This window comes from Phlebotomus argentipes, unplaced genomic scaffold (genome assembly GCF_947086385.1).
Source record: "Phlebotomus argentipes unplaced genomic scaffold, Phlebotomus argentipes genome assembly contig_2, whole genome shotgun sequence".
Lineage (NCBI taxonomy): Eukaryota > Metazoa > Arthropoda > Insecta > Diptera > Psychodidae > Phlebotomus > Phlebotomus argentipes.
In genome coordinates, this window is record NW_026776162.1 from 3,085,396 (window position 1) to 3,107,278 (window position 21,883).

Consider the following 21,883-nt stretch of genomic DNA (forward strand, 5'->3'; position numbering starts at 1 on the left):
CTATATAGTTTTTATAATGCACCCCTTTTGCAAGAGACGCCTCGTCAAATAGAAACTTTCACTATATGGTCTTCACCTTCCACCCTCTTTTTTCATTCCGCACGAGACTTAATAGATTTCCACACCGCCTTCATTGCACTTTTCTGTGTGCTATGCAAAAGTGGTAAAAAAAAACAGAAGTTAGGGCGGGAGTTTGGTTGAATTGTTTTCACTCTTTGGCTTGCATATTGCGCGTTCTTTGAAGATTGGGATTCTTTTCAGATCTTTTTTGGTGTTGATAAATAGCAAATAAAACAATATATTGCGAAGGCAATTAAAAACTTCTTAAGCGCTTCATACTTAGGCTTTGAAAGCTAATATATTTAAGACTCTTCACTCAGTCTTCATGGATGGAAAGTTAAAGTTTTACGTCTGAGTTTATTCACTCAGTGTCTTCAGGTTCTCAATCAAGATATAGCGTTCATAATTACGTGCAGTATATAAATATCTAAGTTTCAAACTTGCATTGCCACAGTGGTGTAGATGTTAAACAAATTTTAAAGTTTCTCTTATATTTCTTATCCATAGTTAAATTCATTTTCACCCTCGAGTCAAATAATTTACAAAGCAAATATATAAGAGAATTCAACCGACTTCCTTCACATCTTCCCATCTTATTAGTAACAATCTCTGAAGTGCAAATTCAAATCTCTGCCTATTGTAAGTCACTTTTTCCCCCATTTTCTCTTCTTGCCTGTGTTTCTGATAGTTACATATTGAGCAAAATATCAATTTTCAGTTTCAATTTTTTTTCCTCTGGAATGGAAAGCACATGAAATACATTCTCTCGGGACTGAAGCTGAAGAATGACTAAGCGTTTCCCATTTTCATTCCCACTAAGTATCAACCCACCCGCAACACCACACCCTTCACATTGCCACCATGCATGCAGATTATTTTCCAGGGTGCGAGCAAAAAAAGGGGGATATAATATTAATCCTCATGCCCTGCGGACACCTTTCGCACCACCAACAATGGGGCGCCGAAAGAAAGTCTCTCGCAGGCCAAGCAGAAACGCACTCTTGCAGCTTAGAGGAAATTGTATCAAAAGGCTCGAGCCATTAGAAATCGTGCCTTAAGTGGTGAATTTTAATTGAAACACGCAATTCTCCCTCCAACAAAAACCCAGTCAATTATATATACTCCATGCTTAAGTTGAAAAAAAAACTATGTTATGCCGACAATGTTTTTCTCCTTCACTTTGGTTAGAAATAGAGTGAGAAATTTGAAAATAATAGACAGAAAGAGAGTTTTGCCTATTTCCAACCATAGAAGCTCTTTTCATCGTTTGAATATTCCATTTGGTGAAATATTCAGTGGTTTTCAATTAAAAGATTAAAGGATACGTTGGAAAATTGATTTTTCAGTCCCAAATTCCTAGTCTTTCTCGCCTCCGGACAGACTCTATCGAATGTTGATTAAAAAGGATCAGCTTAGAATCGATATTTTTCTATGATGTAATTACCTTTTCACCATATTTATGGTGAAAAGGGTTTCGAACAGAAGTTTCCACTCTCTCCATTTGGGACACAACCAATCTAATTGGATTCTCGCAAGGGTTATTCAATCACCCAAAACTTCTCAAAAACAGATTCTGGGTTGCTTTTGACGAAAAGTGAGGAAGAAAAAAAAACATAAAGGACAACTTTCAGAACCGCTTCAGTGTGATAGAAGATAAATCACAGACGAAAGCTATAAAACTCCTGAGTTTTCCAAACTGAGTTTAATCACAACGTGAATTTTCTTTATCGCCATTAATAGAATTTTTCTGCACTCTGAAAGAAACTTTTTGATTGCTTGTCATTGCTAAATCGATAACTCAGGACTTTAATGTACTTTTATTTCATCTCTAGTTTGTTGCTTTTTTCCCAACTACAATGTGGGTAATTTGCCGTGAGATTTTGTATAAACACCACTGTAAATGCCCAACATGCTAACAAAGATGAAAAGTCGCTTCTGTGAGAAGTGGGATTACAGGAAAAAAAAACTGATGATTCCCCCATGAGAGGTCACTAATGTGTGCAAATCAGATGCTATTTCGGGACATGTTTTCTACACAGTCTAGGGATAAATCAATGGTGACACAGCACACAAGGATGATATATTTAACATTCATTTTATGCCCAATAAACCCTCCAATGTGTGCCGGTTCTACATCACTCACTTTTTTCCCTCCCTCCTTTAAAGCAAGGGCACCGTTGTGGCCAAATGTATGATACGCGGTGGTAACATTTTGTAGATAGAGTTAATTAAATTTTCATGACGCTTCAACTGAATATCTACATGTGTATCCAGACATTGTGTAATTTTTACCACAGGTACAACACAAAACACCCTCCTTCTGGACAGAGCTACTCCCCTCGCCGAAAAAAGCCAGACCGGGAGTTGAACACGTCCACTCGAGCCACACTGAATTATGTTGAAGAAATATTTTAATTTTATTAATTTATGATACTTCTGCAAAACCTCGCACTGCACAGTGTCTTTTTGCACGGCTCCCGCCTCTGCCATAGCCAACATTTTCTGCTCTTTTTCACAGCATTTACACTGCGACAAGCAAGACACTGTGTGTACACAGTGGTCAAATTATTCTATAAGTCATGGATTTTTAATAATTCCTTCTCTCCTGTCTTGTCTCCTTCTTTGTCTCTTTTATAAACGTGAATTTCTTGCCGAGGTATTTTCATCTTTCCCTCATCCACTTGTCCGGCAGCGCATTTTACCATCACAGCGCGTATAAATTACATTTTGGGTGGACTGTTGTCGCTTCGTTTGAGGATTTCACTCTCATGGAGGATGGTTGGTATGAAATAATTGTTATGAAGTTACTTCTTTTTTTTTCCCTCTCACTCACTGCCCTGCTGTTGGATGTGTGGCACCGAAAAGACAAAAATACACACAATATAGGGCGGTAAAGGATGATTATGATAAAGGAGGGTCGTCACAGTGAATAATTTTCTCGAATAACAAATTACATGGAGCCACACAGCAAATTTCAACAATACCTCTCCTTCTCTTCCTCTCAATTCTTCTCAAGACTCTCGTTAATGCTGTAATTGTATTTAATTCTCACATGTGAAATCTTGTAGCTCAGGAATAACAAAAAGAATATTCCCAAAAATATTTCGATTGGCCCGTCAATTTGCCAGTGAGAAGCAACATTTTACATTCAATATGCGCCAACGATGAGACTCTATCTCATGTTAAGCATAAAATCAAATAAAAGAATTGCCGCACATGAAAGCGAAAGAAAATTAAATCACACACAAAAGACCTACAAAATTTTAGGGTACAATTTGTGGTTTGTCATAATTTCAATTTGCAATGAAATATTTATGCGAGGTGATTTTTTGATTCTACAACACAACATCTTCACCACATTAACATTATATGCTCTCTTTATTCCCTCCTTTACATCTTGTTCACGTGAATTTTCGCGCAAGCTCCTCGCGCTGTCCTCTCGCCAGCCACAATAATAATCCAATTCAATATTATAAAGTACACTTATATTATATTTAATGTGGTATAAAGCAAAAGGGATACAACAACGTGATACGTTCTTGAAATACACAATTAGTTCAGGCATGTTTATTGCCCTTCTCGTTCTCTTTCTCTCTTCCCCTTTTTGCCTTATCTCCTTCGCACCAATATGTACATTATTTGAGCAATTCCGTCTTTTGCCATACACTTTTGCTAATCAAAGATCCCTCTATAATACCCAAATGCATTAAATCGCCTCCCTTTTGCTCTCCCCACGTTGGCGGCACTCACGCATCTTTCCCCCTATTCGTGATGACTCTAAATCACCGATTCTCTCATAAACATCACAACACATTTACCACTCATTCACCACAAAGATTATGCTTTGGTAAATAAAGTTAATTGAGATCTAATTAATTTCATATTATTATGTGTTTATTTAAATGTGCACACAATGAATTTCAGGGGAGATGTTTAATTTTAATTCACTTTTCAAGGTGAATTGCACCACTCCTCATAACATCTGCGGTTTATACATTCAATTGTATGCATTTGCAATGCTATATGCGGTTGTTAATTAACAAATTACCTGGTGAAAACTCTTGACCAAGTAGTTCACATACTCCCAAACATGCTCAACAGCTGATAAATTGCTATTTCCCCACGTTGTTGGTGGCATTTTATTTGATTGATTCAGCGTTTCCATCGTCCTTATATCCACACATTCACTAAATCTTCATTAACACCGCCAAACTTATTGTCTTACATCTTTGCCCATACTAATTCCACATCACTGTCCACACCTTTTTTCAGTGAATTACACAATGCACAACTTAATGCTGGAACATTGTCACAAGTACTGGCACAATTTGCTGAATTAAAGTGAGAATTGTATGAGTCATAATGACTCAATTCTCTCAACAGGAGTTCCTTTTCTCATAAATCCCCTACAATCATCATCACTCAAACGCTAAACACATCCAACAAGTCAAAGACAAACACAACATCACGCAGGAAGAATTAGCCAAAAGCAGAGAGAGGATGGGGGTGTTTGGAAGGTGAATATTCTCTATATCTACACGATATTTTTTGCACCTACGACTCTTCTCCATCTTTTATGTCTATTCGTGTCTCTCTCTCGTCAAATCTCCTTGTCCCCACAGCGTCACGCCATGAGCAATGAAGCAGCGAAAAAATAGCAAATATTCACACACAGATAAATAATCTCTTAAATACTCTTTTTTTTCTTAGTCTTTAATGCCCTCAACTCAATATATCCCCGTCTTCTCCCCCCTCTCACACTCCCAATCCTCTGACGCCCCATCTTCAATTCAATACGCACATTTTTAAATATGTTTTTCCTCTACTTTGTGATATATATAAAAATCACAAAGCAATTTAACCGGTTCTATCAGATTAATTTTGTACTGGCACGTCTCTTTTTGTATTATTTCAATTTGCCAACACAGGTAAATCTCGCATTGCTCACCTCTGTAAGCAAGACACGCTGTCGTCCAGCATGAGATGCTATATAAAATTAACTATGTGGTTAGTTTATCATCGTGTTTTTTCACTTTTCAGCTTTTTATGTGTCTCTCTTGCCAATAATTTGCTATATAGCAGACACAGTGGGGAGCAAATCAGTGCTAAAAATTGACAGTATTTAGTAACCATTAATAAGAGAATTTATCATATTTGTCTCTGACGCTCATTTTATTTCTAAGATCAACATCAAAATGACCCAGATAGAAAAAATCTCAGATTATCTTATTAACCATGATGTAGCATTTTTTTTTCTCTTCACTGTATGTAAATATGCAGTGTTGTAGAACAACGTACACAAGCATAGAGATTAAAAATAAAATAAAACCCCATTTATATATGAAAATCTCCACAAATATGGAGATATTCACGATATAACGAATAATAATTACGTATTCGACAAAAATATGAAAGAGTTGAAATTGAAATAATCACTATGTCTCCCCATTTCAGCATATAAAATATGAAAAAAAGAGTGAATCAAACACCACATGAAGGTTATTGAGTGCGACTGCTGTTATTTCTATATTATGTAAAACACATTCAGCAGAGAGACGTCTCTCGATATTCTGTATATTTATTAATATATTACTGAAAATGAATTTGTCTCTCTCGAAGCGACCAAATGAGGCGACATTTGACGAGTTTTGAGATTTGAACAGCCACAAATCCAGAATATATGGATAGGGGACAAACTCGTTATTTGAGATATTTTGCCTCATCAATTATTATTTGCTATATCTTTGATGCAAGACCCCGTTTAGATGTTATTTTATACAATTCTCTCTCTCTCCCCCTTTTTTTTACCCACTGAACAAATCATCCCTTTGCACCTTTCCTTTCTTGTTTCCTCCTCACATCAACTGGCAACAGCGATCTCGTTCACCGAGTGTTGGGAAAAAATCACCTCAATTGAACGAGTGTCTGTTACACCTTTTTTTCCATCTAACCCAAAACACGAACCCCCTTATTTGACTCATTCACCAAACTCACAACTCATTGATGCTACTCTAAACTACTTAATTTTTTCCCCTTTCATGGATGTGCGTTTATTTTATAAACACATGGATGTCTACATCTAATTTCCCACTCTTTCACCGCACATATTCTCTCCTTTCATCCACAGTTAGACCCTCTACCTTTTTGTGTGTCAACAGAATTCATACGATATGCGGATAATTTTCTCCGTTTAAACCACACATCAGAAGGGGGATTTTAAATACCAACAAGACAATAAATTTATCATCCATCTTATTCACACGTGTATCTCGCCTTCGAACAAATTCAAACTCTCCCTTTCACACCACAATCCTCACGATAGTGCCACCAGAGACACACATCTTCCAGGTAATATGGCTGAGGAAATAAAATCACAATTGAAGATGGGTTTGCCAAGAGCAAGGGTATTCTTTGTGTTAACGAGCTGCAATTTGTTTATCGCTACACTTTTTTATTTGCAGTCTCTTCTGCATTTCACTTCATCGTGCCAAGAGGCACAACTTTACAGCCACCTATTGAATTGTACACATTTGTGTCACCACCACTTAGAGTGGGAATAAAAATCAAATTAAGATGTAAATTGAAGAGTGATTAACAACATTTTCCAACTCGCAGATGTTACACTCAGTTGAAGACGCATCTCGCCACCCACTGTGTTTCAAACAAAAGCAATGTCAAGCATCTCTTGAAGTGAATCGAAGTGTAAGCATACAGAAAATCCCTTTTGAAAATCCACAAGAAAGACAGCTTCTAACAAATTTGCCAAGATAAGGAGTTGAAGGGTGTGTGTTTTCGCAGAAACCACGGTGAAACCATTGTCGCAACAAATCATTCGGAAGGGAGTGAAGGTTACACCATAATACGTATTTCACGTGTACACACAAATGCACACAGCCAACATTCACGATAAATCCATTCAAAATTGTCCAACTGAGAAAAGGAAAAACTCCTCCGGGAGAACTATAATAAGTCATAATATGCCGGAAAAATGTACACACACCCCTAAATTACTTATCCCGAAAATAAAAATTGCGCACTACACTTCTTCCTTGCCCGATAAAACGTGTATTTACCGTCCGGCTATTGTAGATTTACTGAATGACTGTTCCTCTTTTCATTACACACTTTGGCGTTTTTTGAAATCATTCCCGGCGTTTAACACCACACACAACAAAACGTGTATGATGACGACATATAAAGCGATATCCCAAGCACGGCTGAAAAGCCGCGCAACCACGAATACACAGCCCAATGGTAACTATAGTACACACACTGTGTGTGGAAGTGAGTAAAGGCGAGCATCAAAGGGGAAGAAAGAGTGCGAGAGTGAATGAGATGAGTGCATTTATAATGCAATTTTTGTATGTAATTCATGTGTATAGTGTTTTTATTGAGAAGATTTAACAGACTGGAATTTTCATACGACACAAAATCCCGGGGAATAAAATTGTCGAAAAGGGGATTGTTGATGAAATAAACAACTTAAATTACACGCCTAATATCTCACCAATTGTCAAGAGTGTTAAAAGTTTTGTTTGTAAATTAGCTGCGCTAATTCTCTCTCCTAATGTGCCTTTTCGCTTTTGACTCGACACTTAGTTTAAATGGACTTGAAAAAGGTATTTTCATGACAGAATCAAATTACACATAATTTTCTAATGTTTAATTTAAGCACTTATGTCTATTCTGACAAAGAATGACACACATTTGTCAAATTTACACTTCTCTCGAGTTGAGTGTGTAGAAAGACATAATAATAGTGTCCACTTCAATGCATGTTCAGAAATAGATCAATAAACTTATGAGAAATGTTCTGGCGCCAAAACTGTCACAAATGTAATTCAATAAAACTTGCAAATTTATGTATGCTAACACATTCACGTCGAATTTATGCATCCATTCACACTTTGAGTTGAGAAATTCTTCAAACTAAATTGGGACTCTTGAGGGTATTTTGCTAAAGATATCACATTTTCCCTTCAATGCATTTCCCGCTATTGCTTTCCATACGATTCCGCATACATTGTATATACAATTGTGAGAATGTGCAACACTATAGTTAACTTGCACAAGCCGAAGAATTTCAGGGTTATTTGATAATTGAGTTCACCTCATAAGTTTAGTAGCCTCCTTCTCAGTATCGCATCGATTCGACGTTATCACAAATGTGATATTAAGTATTTCAATCTCACTCCGTACTCATATTTCAATCGAAAGGCATGCTCATATGGCTTTCACAACATTACTCACATGCCAGACTTCTTCAAAGCCATAGAATACACCCTCAAAACACAGGCATCGCCGGTGATCAGCGAGGTGGAAATAAGTCAAATAGCTACCGTGTCACCTAGAAATTTTGCCAAATTCCCTGAAATCGTGAAGAATATATTGAGAGTGATTTATGAACTGCGACACCCCAACCCAGAACATCTCGATGAGAAAGACTCGTGGAACATTTTGATGTCTTATTAGATTTTCACAAGGTGAAATTCAATTAATCTTGAAGGATCCCGCCACATTGTTTCCCTTGAACTCTCCCCTCCCCCTCTCCCTCTCTCAATATATATGTGATAAATTCTTCCAAGATGTTGTGTGCGAGAAAAAAATTTAATTTAATATTTGCCAAGCTAAATGAACGAGATGATTTGTTATTTATTGGATGTCTCTCTGTCATTTCATCTCTTGCTCCAATGTTCCTTTTCGACTGGAGCACCTTGAGGCCCCAACACAGGCGATTGGTGAGCCGATGCGAAGAGCAAGAGGCGCAGACAATACCGAGAGAAGCTAAAGAAGTCACCCGATGAATTCATACAATATGGACAATGAATAAATTCCAATATACAGGGGTGTTTGTGTGTGAACCTCTTGATCACTTGCCGTAGAGAGAGATTGAAGTTGGTTCACATGTGAAATCCAGAATGGCCATAAAGAAAGAAGTGGCATTTTGTTCAGGATGACGGCAAATAATTATTCAAGAAGCGCGAATCGCCTTTTTGTGTGCTTCTCACAGACTCTGTGTGTTTCTGCGTTCTTTTTTTTTACTCTCTTTCCCCTCCCACCCTCTTTGTCGTCCATCGTCAACTCACAGTGCGTGTCCCTCGGGCGATCAAATCTCTAGTAAATGTCTTAAATGGTGTACAGATTCTGTGCTACACACTCTTCCACCCTTTCTTCCCCCCAACATTTGCAGAGCGAGAGTAGCTCCATTTGAATTAATTTTCCGTCCCAAAACTTGACATCTTGCTTCTCACAAATTAATCCTCTCGCCAACAATGGAAAGTGTCACACAATCTCTAAATTTATGCTTCTGCGTGGAAATAAGAAAGCCCAAAATCGAAATTCTTGTTATATGTTCATATAATCTTCACAATTGTCAAGTTATTTGCTTCACATGTCTCAGAGAAGGCCTTCTTCTTTCTCTCTATACCACGAAGTGGTGCTCAAAATTGTCTTTTAATTGAGAAACACGAGTGGTAAAAGAAAACCACCATGATATATTCCATCCTTTTGCAGTAGAAATAACAAATGACAGCATATGTAATGAGAGTGACAAATAAAAAAGATGAGGAGGACAAAAAGGAGAATATAAAGGCATTCTTGTCGGCTATATTTGGACAAGTTTTCGAAAATGAAACCCACTGTCTGAACTCATCAGTAAATTGCTTGTAGAATTATTCCCTGTGATCTTCGTCTTGCTGCGCATTTGGCACAAAACACAACACAGCTAATGTATTAGTTGAGAAATTTTAACTCCAATATACAGAGAATATAAATTTACTTTTTTTTTGTCTTTTGCAGAATCTTTGGCGGAATGTCATAATCAATTTTTCTTATTGTGCAAATAGAATTTTCATCAGGAATCCTAATCGAAATTCGGATTAAAGCAGAGAAACACAGATCATAATTGTCAGTTGGCCAGCTGAAGAATCCCAGATGTACTGAAACCAGTGAAACATCATGCATACTTATTGAATTCCACTCACTGTCCTTTTTGCCACTTCTGCTCTTTCTCAATCCCTATATTTTCCCGCTCTTTTACCTCAACGTCTCGAAGAATTTATATCATGTGATATTGTATAAAATATATTTCCTCTCTTTTCGCATCCCCAGCGAAACAAGTTACTTCTCTCTTTCACCTCACAATCTCATCTCATTATTATCATGATCTCTCTGTGGCGCAGGAGCCAGAAGCTGCAGAGCTTCACATGGCCACTAACACTCACCCTTGGATTGCATTAACAGAGAATCGAGCAAAAAGGCAACAAGAGTGCAAAAAGATAATTCTTTTTGATTCAATGGAACGACGACGATGAATTATGTACTCGCCATTCGTGTGGTGGATAAATTCCTCATGCTCTTTTTTATATTTATTCATCTCAACCACCTCGTCCCTTTGCCTTTGGCCACACAGATTCCCTCTCTTGCACTCACTCCTCATGTCTTTCACCGCAAGTGCTACATAATATATGAAACAATAAATGCTAAAGATGAAGGTAGAAGAACAAGAATCCTCAAGTAAGCAGCGAAGGGGAAAAAAATCAATCGAGGCGCAAAAGAGAGACGACAATTATTGCATATGAACTTTTTTCTCCCCAACACTCCTCAAACCAGCATCGCATCCTCCGCACATTTCTTCTCCATCTCACTGCTCGTCTCCACATTCCCATCATCTGACTTTCCTTGTCGCATCCCCCATCCACGGCGCACTTGAGCCCATTAGTCCGACGCATATCGTCCAAAGAGAGCAACACTTGCTTACACAAAAAAACCATTCATCAAAGGCCACTTATGGATGAAGAGGGAAGAGAGATCACCAAAAAACCCACCAAACATCTTCGGCAAGGAAGCAATTGCGCCCATGGGCAAAAACAATATCAATTAATTAACATCACATACAGCGCATGAAATGATAAATACGAGAACCATAACTATAACTATCACAACAGCATCTCAACTCCTGAAATTACTTTCAGATGAAAGAGCATTTTCACACGACACAAACCTCCTCTCCACACCACGAAGAAACCACCCATGAAGTGGACTCTTATCCTTGCAATTCAGCACAACAATCCACCACCAAGCAAAAGTGTTAAATATGGATGAAGGAACAACTTTGGAGACAGAAATAGCAGAAGCATTCATTAGAGAATGTTGAGAGTATTGTGCAAAATTTCCTATTTTCGATTCACACTCATGTGCTATGTGGAAAGTAAGCCGCAATTTAAATTAAATTATTAATGCGACAACAAAACCCGGTGAAAACGTGTTGAGGATTTCAAGACTTAGTGGGTGTGTTTTTCAAGGATGAAAAGTATCTGCATTTTGCACCAGAAACTTTTAGCAAACCTCAAATAAACATTGAGTTTTCAGGTGCAAATCGACCAAATATTGCATTTGTGTCATTTTCTATAAATCTATTGAGGAGATATTTATTATTTGCGTACAAGAAGGAAATTGGTAACTATGTTTAATTCAAAAGCTAAATCTCTGAATGGATTGTATCAATGATTAAATAGAAATCTCATACGAATTTTCACCTCATTGCTTAGTAATACTACACTCTTGTGCACAATTCACCCAATAAATGTAATATAATCAACAATGTACCATTCTAATTAAATATTAACTTCCTATTTCTTCCTATTTGTCCAAGAGCGATGCGCACCAAAAGATAGCAGACTTTGCTTAACCTCTAGAAGTGAGTCTTGTTAGACGCCTAAAGGGATATTGGCACAAAAGGACGATAAGCAAACGATGGGTAATTCTGTCCTAAACTTGGAAATATGAGCACTTTTTCAGGAGAATTTCAAACCCTTTTGAGACTTCAACTTTCTAACTTTCATCACAAACTTTCATGCTACTTTATATAAGACTTCTGGGACACTTTAAACATGATACATTTAGAGAAACATGAGCAATGCCTAGATGCACATCTAGTTGTGAACTTATGTGCTTCAGAACATATTGAACAGATCCAATTAGATGTGATAATATCTCATTAAAAAATAATATTTCAAACTTCCTCTGGATTTCCTCCCTAAATTTGCTCCAAAGTTTATTCCTTGTTATTTTTAATGAGCTTCGAAGCTAGACAAAATTATATATTGAGCACAAGAAGTATTTATTACATGTATTAGAACCCCCCAGAGAAATTCCCCTCCGGGAGAGTTTGTAAATTCCCCACACAAAATTTCCACTGGAATGCACTTTGCAAAATGATCAAAAGCTCACGGAATTTTCTTCAGCGCCACAGCAAGATTCTCCAACTATTTTCAATTTCACCCGCATAACAATTGTATCAGACATAATTCTATCCACTAACCTTCTTTCTTCTCAGCTTTTTCTGCTTCTTAGGCAACTTCTGCTGCTTGGCATTCGTATTCTCATCGGAGCTTGAGTCACTCTCACTGCCATTGCATGCTGAACAGCACGAACTGCTACTCGAGGCGTCAGTGGTGCTCTTCTTCGACGTGGTGGCCCCGCCGGCCTTTGTGCTCTTCACCTTCTTCTTATCATTCGCCTTCCTCAGCGGTGATGAATTGTTATTGAGCGCCTTCTGACTAACACCCCTCGGAATGGCTGCTATTTTCATCTTTAGCCCACTCTTGTCGGAGCTGAACAGCGCAAAGCGCGGGAAAAAGGGTCAGCGCGTTAGTTTTTCGGCTCTTCCTCTCCACTTTCATTCACTCTATTTGCTACTTCTCTCACCTCGTCACGCTGAATTGAGGCGCCTGTGTGGGTGATTTGCGGCGCTTCGGATTCTCCGACGCCGTGCTCGAGTCACTTTCAGTGCTGCTGCTCGTGCCATCTGAATCTGTGGATGAGCTGCTGGACTCCATGCTCTTGCTTGTGATGTCCGGAGGGCCGGACTTTAGTGCGTTCACATCAACTGCAATAAGGAAGAGGTAGGAGATGTTATTTCACTACTTCAAAGCCAATATGCAGTTTTGGGAGTGTGTTGATTTGGCACTCAAACACTGAACGCACAGAATGCATTCATCCAAGTGTCTCTGATTGCATCTACTGAAAGTCAAATTTCATTGAGTCTCATTCCTCATTCCTTGATTCTGACGAATGACGGTAGAATGGCAAAAGCGAGCGTTTTTTTTTCAGGTCACTTCACTCATTTATGTGTGACAGACGATGGGATTAAAAGAGATTTAGGATCACACGCTGAGAGACACCTGGAACAGCCGATTCTGTGCATCTTCGCGAGGTGACTGACCGACCTCCTTCGCCAGTCATCCCGTGAGTGCGTGAGAAAGTGCCGATGGCTGCACGCTCTGCACTCTCAGGACTCCCTTCCGGATAGCGTCCGTCTTACCAGTGCTCGGCAGATGGCTGGCGTCTCCGTGAAGCTGCTGAAGATAGCTCCACGACCGCGTCCGTGCATCAGTGCACTCCGGCAGGCCGGGCGGTGCATGCTGAACACCCGGGACCTGGGGCATTTTCCACCCACCCGCGTGCCGAACTAGTGAACTCTCAGTGCCTCAATCACTCAATTAGTGGCAATTGCGGTGCAGGCATGATTAGCAAAGGATGTTAGGTCCGAGGGTCAATCTGCAAGTATGAGCGAAGAGATAGAGTGCGCAGGAAAGGCGTGAGAAAGATGGTGACGCTCAGTGATACCCTCTGTGTCAGTTCAAGGTTCACTTCCGGGAACCCTCTTGTCCGCATTCTCCACAACCCATGCAAGCAAATGGCCCTGAAAGTGGCCCAAAACACTCCCTGCAGTCTCAGCGAGGGACTTTTTTTGGAGGCAAGCCGAGAATTTGCACGGAAATCCCGCCAAATGCCTCGGACATTGCTTCACTTTTGGGGTCACTCAAGCACGAGCAGGTGCTAAATACAGGGGTTAGACTTTCACTCTTTCCCGCCCTGTCCACCCACTTCTCCATCCAAATCACCTCTCCCCGTCTTCCCCGGACACTTCCCTTCACCCTAGTGTGCCTAAAAGTGCATCTACTGTGCTCTATGCTGAGGAAAAGCATGAATTATGTTTACAAAACATAGCTGCACATTCCAATCCTAAAATGGCGTCGCCACACAGTGCAACTTTTCTCGCTCATATCTCACCTGGAATTGTCCTGAGGAACTAACCACTTGCATTAATCACACCACTAGTCACTCCACAACACGCAGAATGTGGAAATTTGAGGGAATTTTCACGGTTATTAGGGAAAATTTGCCCTTTTCTCAAGATACTGACACTCGCGAAGTGACAAATGCCCACAACTGGGGTTGCCATGTGGCAATCATTGTTTTCATGGCGACCGCGGCGAATTTCTCCGCTGTGCTGTATTTCCGAGCAGCGATGCTTTTCCCGCGTGAAACTAGCCAAAATTCCCGAAATTATCATTTTCTGTGTTAAAAATACCCAAAACACTTCATAAAATTTATTTAGAAGAGATTACACTTTCCCAGAATGGCTTACTGAAAAAATCACTTCTAGTATCTAATCAGAGAAGAGCGAGAAACCATTTACTATCTTATCACTCAATCGGGCTTATCAGAGAGTCATTCTACCAATTATTTCCTGCTCACATGGACATATCAACAGATACAGGTACTCATTTCCGAGAATATCACCCACTTACTTTGCAGTGCACATTTGAAACTCATTCGATCGACAATTGGGCTACACAGAGCATAATAACTACAGTAAAAATTGATAAGTGCTGCACTCGACAGAGTGAAGTGAATGTGAATTTACAGATTTGGTAAAGTACACTTAACTAAATTAAAAGTGTTTTCATCAGAAATTGCGTTTTATCCATTTCAATGTGAGTAAATTGTCGGTTTGGCAATTGCAAATAATCTGCTGAAAGGGCTAAAATTTATATTTCGATTCAGTGAAAAGGTAATTGTGGTGTAAAGAATTGAAAAGTTTGGTATAATACTGGAAATCCTTGTGAAAGTGTGGGGACGAAATGTGAATGTTCTCTGATGGTTTGCATTAGTGATAACTTTGGCAACATTTCAACGGAATTGGTTATCGTGTTTGGTGAAATTGCAAGGAAATCGACAAACTAGTTTGCACAAACTGCAAATATATACGATATAAATTGTGTAGGCGGAGCTTTCTATAATACTTTCTCTTACGTGAAAAACAATTTGAAAAAAAAAGTTTGGTGACTTTTGAAGGCGTTTAAGGAGAAATTAAATGCAGAATGTTGCCCATAAAACGCCAAAAGCATGCGGAACAACGAAAGCAGCGCAACTTAAAAGCCTTGCAACCTGAAAGAGGTAATTTTATAAGGAGCTTTTTAATACATTTTTGGTCTTTTGATGTTGAATCTTAAATTCTCTAACCTTTTTGCACAATCCTTATGTGACTGAAACTCTTCTCACACGTTCTACTTTTTCCTTATGGCGCTGAAGATTGATATTTATTGCATTTTCGAGCAGCACAAGCTCGGGATGTTCCTTTTGCCGCCCAAACAAACAAAGAGGGTATTGTGCAAATGAATTGCTTCCTTCAGCAATGCTTCTGAGTATCACACCCTCCGTGTCCTGTGGAAAATCCATTTTGAAATTATAACTTTAACACACATATAAGGAATATTTGGTCCCATGTTTATCTACTATGTTTCTGGGACTGTGCTCCGGGAAAAAGTTCCCTTCTCAAGAGTGCCAAAGTGGGGGAGGGTATTTAATGAAAATATCCTTATCCTTGCATGTTATGTCTTTGAGAATTTTTTTGTCTATTAAATTAAATGGTAAACAGCCCATGAGGTGACGACGGAAGCAATTAAGTCCTCACTTATGGGAATTTTCCAACACACACTGTCAAGGTGAGGCTGTGTTGTGGTACACAATGGTAGGAATGCTGTAATGAAATTTTGGGGAAGATTTTCAAGAGGAGAATTAAATTAATTAGAATCCGAGAGAGAGAGAGAGAAATTGTGTCACTCCTCGTGAGCTTAACTTATCTCTTTAGAAATTTCTTCATTCATCTTCAAAAGGCTCGATTAGCAACGCCGAATTGATTAATTGCGCATAACCAACACTATTCCCCAGTATAATTGAATAGGTAATTAAAAGCTATATGTAACTTGAAATTTATGTCGCTTATTAGAAAGTTCACTGACACGCTGAGAGACATTCTCTATACTAATTTAATTACAAGTTTTCCTCTGGGAATCCAAGAGGAAATCCGGCGAGATAAGGGAAAGTTCATTGATATGAGATGACTGCAGCAAAAAGTTTCTTTTTGTTTTGATTTGATGAGAAGCTCTTCCTTTCCCGCAAGAGCTTCAACGAAAGCTCTCTTCTGCGATTCTAATAAAAGCTATTTTCTTCTTCGAAAAATGTGTAACTCACAACAAAATCTATTTAGTTTTGTAGTTTTAATTCCGTCTTCCCTGCTTAACTATAGAATTTGAGAGAGCGAGATAAGAACTTGTGCAAATGAAGTGAACTGAAAGCACTGGAGTTTATTGGTTGCGAAATTCCAGTTTGCAAATTGAGATGGGGAAAAAATAAATTTAAAAAATTTCTTTTATTAAATACACTAGAACACATAACTACCACGCGAAGATGAAATCAGGGATGAAATTCATTTTTCATCAAAATATCGTGTATCCTGAAAATGCTGGGAGCAGATGGATGTGAAAGTTAAATTATTGATTCTTGCTGAAGCGGAATCTGGGTTGGTGCTCAAATTTAAATCAATCAATCTATGAAACGAGTTTCCAAAAAGTCTTATTTAATTTCTCTCCTTCTGTTTCAGCCTATTGTATTCACAGTATAAAAATTCACATCCATAAACCTATATTCATTCGCAGAAACGGCTCTAATTCACATAATTCTGTTGAACAAGGCTTTTCGAGTGGTGGTGCTCCTCTTCCTCGCCGCAACAGTAATTCCAGTTTTTGTGTATCTTCTGGTGTTCTCGCGGGAAATTGGACCGCTGGAATATGATCGGAATCAAGTGGGAACATGTGGCCATTTGAGCAGCTTGCATGTACCTTGTGGCATTTCGGTGAGATTTCAGTACCTGGCATGCTCGTGGGTGGAATTGTTCTTATGTCACTGAAAATTGAATGCTATGTTCATTATATACTTTCGTAGAAACGTATCTTTCTCGCATTCCACTCACAGAGTGGCAAGAAGCTTTTGCAGATAAATGTCGGAATCTCTACTGACACTCCATGTAAAATCATGTGGCGCCAAGCCATCAACTCTGTGCATCGCCTTTATTGTTATTCTTCACAGAATATCACTTCTCAGCATTGTCTCGAGCGAGGTTGCTGCTACAGTCAAAGAGATGAGTGCTACCACTCTTTGCCGTCAAGACACCAATACTACAATCCATCTTACATAACACCAAACTTAGCTATGCAGCTTGAACCTCTGCGCTGGGTGACTCCACTCGGAGTTCCGGCACTTCCCCATATGCAGCTCGCCATTGAAGCTATATCGGATGCTAGAGCACGACTTCGTGTGTGGAATCCGGGAGCAAGTCCCATTCCCGTGAGTCTGATTCCTCTAAAATTTATTAACACTTAAAGCACCGAAATACTTTAAGCACTGCCTTCCTCTCAATTCCGTCTGCTATGAGACGAATTCGTGGGAATTTTGTGCTCATTAGAATTTTCTGCAGCTCTAAGCATATAGAAGCCTCATTTAAAGCCAAGATATTTATCAAAATGAGGCATTTTAAGAGCATACAAGTTTTATCATCTTCCTTATCTCTGGGATTGAATGTCCTTCCACATAAGCCGAAAAATCTCTGAGCGCTCGTTTGGAGTTGTATGACACGTTTGTCCCATAATTTTCTGATAACTTGACAAAATTTTCGCTCCTTATGAAGACTCTAAAGAAAAGTATATCCACAGAATGCTGTTCTGAAGAAAACTGCGGTACATTTTAAGTTCCTTCCATTCCTTTAACTGATTTGCTTGGTCAAGTTTTCAATGGTTGTTTACTGTCTTACCGTTCGAGCCATTGAAACTTTCCAAGTGGGATATTTTAAAATATATAGTTTCTAATTATATACATAGGATATTTTCATGTTTATTTATTATAGAGTTTGCTTGAATTATTTGTTCATTAGCACTGGTAAAACGTTTTAGCTGATTGCAGTAGTAATTTCAGTGATAAGTCATAAAGGCAATCAGGGAAAATTTACTGTCATTCATTGAATAATGTCTCATAAATTCTCACATAATCAATTGTTCATTAGTGTCGTCATGCAGAAATTTTATCATTCCTTCTTCTTTCGTACAGATAGCAGTGTATCTCTTAAATATCTGCAATAAAAGAGACTTTTTCCCCGGTGGACAGGTTGATGCTGTGAATGCTGAATCACCCGAAGGTAATTCCACGGAATATTCCTACCGTATTTTCCAGCCAGTTGTTTATGCGGAATTCCGCCGGAAGAGCGATGATTCACTCCTGTTGACGACCTCACGTGGGCCGCTCATCTCAGCACAGAATTATCTGGAGTGGAGCTTTTTTCTCGGCACCCACCATCTCTTTGGTCTGGGTGATTTGCACCTGCAGCCAGGCTTTAGAGTGGTCCTCCTGAATAATGAAACCACAAATGCCGTCCCCTTTATTCTCGCCCACAGTAAGTTCAAAAGTACATCAATCTCGCGAAAGAGCAAATATTTATTACACATTTTGCTATATTTTACCGTGAAAATATTTTTTTAACCACACCAAAGTGGATGCTGTCTGTAAACACATTTTTTCCTCAAAGTACATACCATTTTTCAACTCTTTTGGGAATATTTTAACTGAACAACACTTTACGTAGAGCTTGTCTAATATACAATTCGAGATAATTTATGCTTTGTTGCAACAGTGCACTCACATCGCAGTGTAATTTTGTTCTTTGTATATAGTGTAAATTTAAGTTCATCAATATCACTGAATTCAATTTATTCTCACATTTTACTTTCTCTTGAAAGTGTTCTTTAACATAGGGGTAATATGGAATTTCTAGACGGATTCTAGGTGTTTCATTCAGTTGAGATTTGGAGTCCTGAAGAGACACGTTGATGCACAAGAACTCTGCCAACTCCTGTGATGCTGTGATAAGTCGAGGATAGATAATAACGTGAAATTCCACAAGTTTTAGATGAGAGTAAGCTGCTTTGGCGGAGATATAAATAAAACTTTCAGCCAACGTTGAAAATGAATATCATCATATTTTGTGGTTATTTTCGGAATTTCAGTGGTTTTATCCGCTTTCACGACACTTTGCCAGAAATTAATTAAGTTTACTCCTGCATTTCACGTTGCACACTTTGTTATAACGATCTGGCGCTTGATCTGGATTCTGCATGAAGTCATGGCAGTGTTTTTTCTTGTTTCTAGATGCCACAACACAGACATACCATGGAATCTACTTGAGTGCACCATATCCGGTTGAAGTGGAAATAACAGAGAGCTATTTAGTGATTGTGAGAGCAATTTTCAGCATGTCGTTCCATGTGGAAATTCTGTGTGGTCCAACTATTGGGCATGTAATGAGCCAGCTCTCTCAGGTGATTGAACATATTCCAATGCACTTACCTTCTTGGTTTTACGGTCTTCACATTTGTGACACGAACGCCGAGAGAAACTTAACGGAGTCTTTGAGTGAGATGCTGCACCTCCTTGATGTTGCCCAGATAGCGAGGCAACCTTTTGACACACATTGCATTAGAGAACACCTCTTGTGGTTGGACGACAACGACAAGGCTGTGGAGGATGACATATCGAGTGGTGTGAAGATGCTGCGGAAGAATGGGAAGAAATTCATCGCTCCCGTGACTGCGCTCCTTGAGGTCAATCGGAAGAGTGGGGCGTTCAGCAGAGCGCTGGACAGGGGATTACTGATGCGGCATCCCACCATCGACGAGCCCTATATTGGTCGCGTGGGAAATTCAAGTGTAGCTTATGTAGATTGGCTGGGAGCCGATGAAACTTCCTTGAGCGAGTGGCTCAAGGGTATTTGGCCAACGAATATATCCACAGATGGATATCTGTTGCAATCCAACTGGATGCCTGACGAGAGTGAGGAGAGGAAAACTCCGAGGTCATTTCCATATATTTCTGAGGATATGATTGATGCCAGCAGAGGTACGACGCCGTGGCTCATTCGTCAGGGTGACACGGCGGGTAATGTCTCCATTTTCTCACACAATTGGGTCTCGTCGGCCCAAATTTACGCACTACGGGACATTTTGCCAAATGACACGTTCATCATGAGTGAAAGTTCGCTGTTTGCAAATGTGCCCATCACTAGTCGCCAAACACCCTCCAGTTGGACTGAATTGAGACATCAGGTATGTTGAAATATTCAAGAGATTCGTATCGCTATAATAGGACTCATCATTACCATAACCAAGCATACACACGACTTTGGATGACAAACAGACACGATAATTAAACTCATGTAATAGCGAGAGTTGTCGTTGTTTGTATAAATTCGAACCCATATATTCTCATGTTTCAAACTGCCAGTGTGATTTTGAAAATTTTATAAATTTCAAGAAATTATGCTTGCCCTTTTGTAGGTTCGTCGCACAATGGGTCAAGGGATTTCTGGAGTCCACTTTAGTTCGGCCAATATTTGCGGAGACGATGAAACACTTTCTGAAGAATTATGCGTGCGGTGGTATCAATTTGCATCGTTATCACCCATGTATAGAGTGGCATCGTCAAAGGCACCCAACAAGTTCAGCAGCTTTGCCGAGAGACTGATAAAGGCATCGACATTGAGACGATACTCACTCCTTTCATACATGCAGACGGTTGTGGCAAGTGGAAGACCTTTACTAACTCCCATGTTTTACGAATTCCCACATCTAGTTAATACAACAGTGAATCTAACACAGCAAGTGCTTGTTGGTCCATCGCTCCTCTTTGCTCCGGTCCTATTACCGGGTGCTCTGCATATCAATATCTTTTGTCCGGCTGTGTACTACGAAATCGATGGTGGTCAAAAGCTGATGGCCAACAAATGGACCCAACTATTTGTGGTGGAAGCAGATGCGCCTCTGTTCATCCGATCGGGGCACATTGTGCCCATTCACAAATCAATGGTAAGGCAGAAGAATTACAATTAAGCGGGATTCTCATCACGCCAAGGCATCGCAATATGAAAAGGAACTATTTTCAGAATGCTATGTCAATCACGGACGTGCAAACCAATTCAATTCAACTGCGTATCGCTATGGGTATTGAGAAAAATGGCATAATGACTGCGACAGGAGAAGTGATTGTGGAGGAAGGACAGAGAGTCATATTTAATGCCACTCTCAGGATGCAATGGGTACGTTTAAACTTCGACCCACAGCTCACACATTCAACAATGAATATTTTACTGATTCCTGCTAATCCTAATTAGTTTCAGTTTCAACTGACATCTCACCCAAGTCTATATTGTTCCGGGAACTCGAGCATCACCATTGAGAGCGTGAAAATTTACGGAACTGGATTCTCAGATATTGGCATTCAGACACTCTCCCGTGATGTGAATCATGATTTGTGCAAGGATAATTTGAATTTCATAACGACACTAACTCCATCTGCCAATCAATAAAGCCGGGCCATTGTCAGTGTCTTTAACACCTTGCATTTTCAATTTCCAGCTTTGACCTGGCGGAAATGGCTCCCACGCACACTATATATGATCTAACGAACACATATAAGAGTCGAGTACGCTGATTTGGGTGTGGGACTATCACAATCTCTTTTGTGAGGAGAGGAGAATAATATATCTTTCCGCATTTTCACCTCCAACGCAAAAGTCTAGCGTGGATGCGGAACTGACGAAGGTTGAAAAGGCGAAAACACAGTTTTATAACGCTATCACAAGAAGCTTCAA

The 21,883-nt window shown here is 39.4% G+C and overlaps 2 protein-coding genes across 2 annotated transcripts in view; one reads left to right on the top strand and one right to left on the bottom strand.

The window, feature by feature from the left end:
* LOC132265374 (histone-lysine N-methyltransferase ash1) overlaps positions 1-14,294 on the bottom strand; it is a 22,371-nt gene extending 8,077 nt beyond the window's left edge. The window contains exons 1-4 of the mRNA XM_059766002.1: positions 14,137-14,294; positions 13,385-13,620; positions 12,769-12,949; positions 12,383-12,674 (exon numbers count right to left, since the gene is read on the bottom strand). Coding sequence (XP_059621985.1) covers positions 12,383-12,674; positions 12,769-12,949; positions 13,385-13,508 — 597 coding nt within the window. The 5' untranslated portion in view covers positions 13,509-13,620; positions 14,137-14,294. The remainder of the gene's footprint in view (positions 1-12,382; positions 12,675-12,768; positions 12,950-13,384; positions 13,621-14,136) is intronic.
* Positions 14,295-15,230: 936 nt separating this feature from the next.
* Positions 15,231-21,883, top strand: LOC132264888 (lysosomal alpha-glucosidase-like). The gene is made up of 8 exons (XM_059765222.1): positions 15,231-15,306; positions 16,848-17,044; positions 17,278-17,535; positions 18,349-18,634; positions 19,387-20,339; positions 20,571-21,098; positions 21,176-21,328; positions 21,404-21,883. The coding sequence occupies exons 1-8, from the start codon at positions 15,231-15,233 to the stop codon at positions 21,596-21,598; spliced, it is 2,646 nt and encodes an 881-aa protein (XP_059621205.1). The 3' UTR covers positions 21,599-21,883.

Bases quoted from the DNA above. Each gene is read 5' to 3' on its own strand.
- LOC132264888 (XM_059765222.1), top strand. From the start codon at position 15,231: ATGTTGCCCATAAAACGCCAAAAGCATGCGGAACAACGAAAGCAGCGC. The intron at 17,045-17,277 runs GTGAGATTTCAG...TATTCTTCACAG, and splicing joins ATGTACCTTGTGGCATTTCG to AATATCACTTCTCAGCATTG. The intron at 17,536-18,348 runs GTGAGTCTGATT...CCCGGTGGACAG, and splicing joins CGGGAGCAAGTCCCATTCCC to GTTGATGCTGTGAATGCTGA.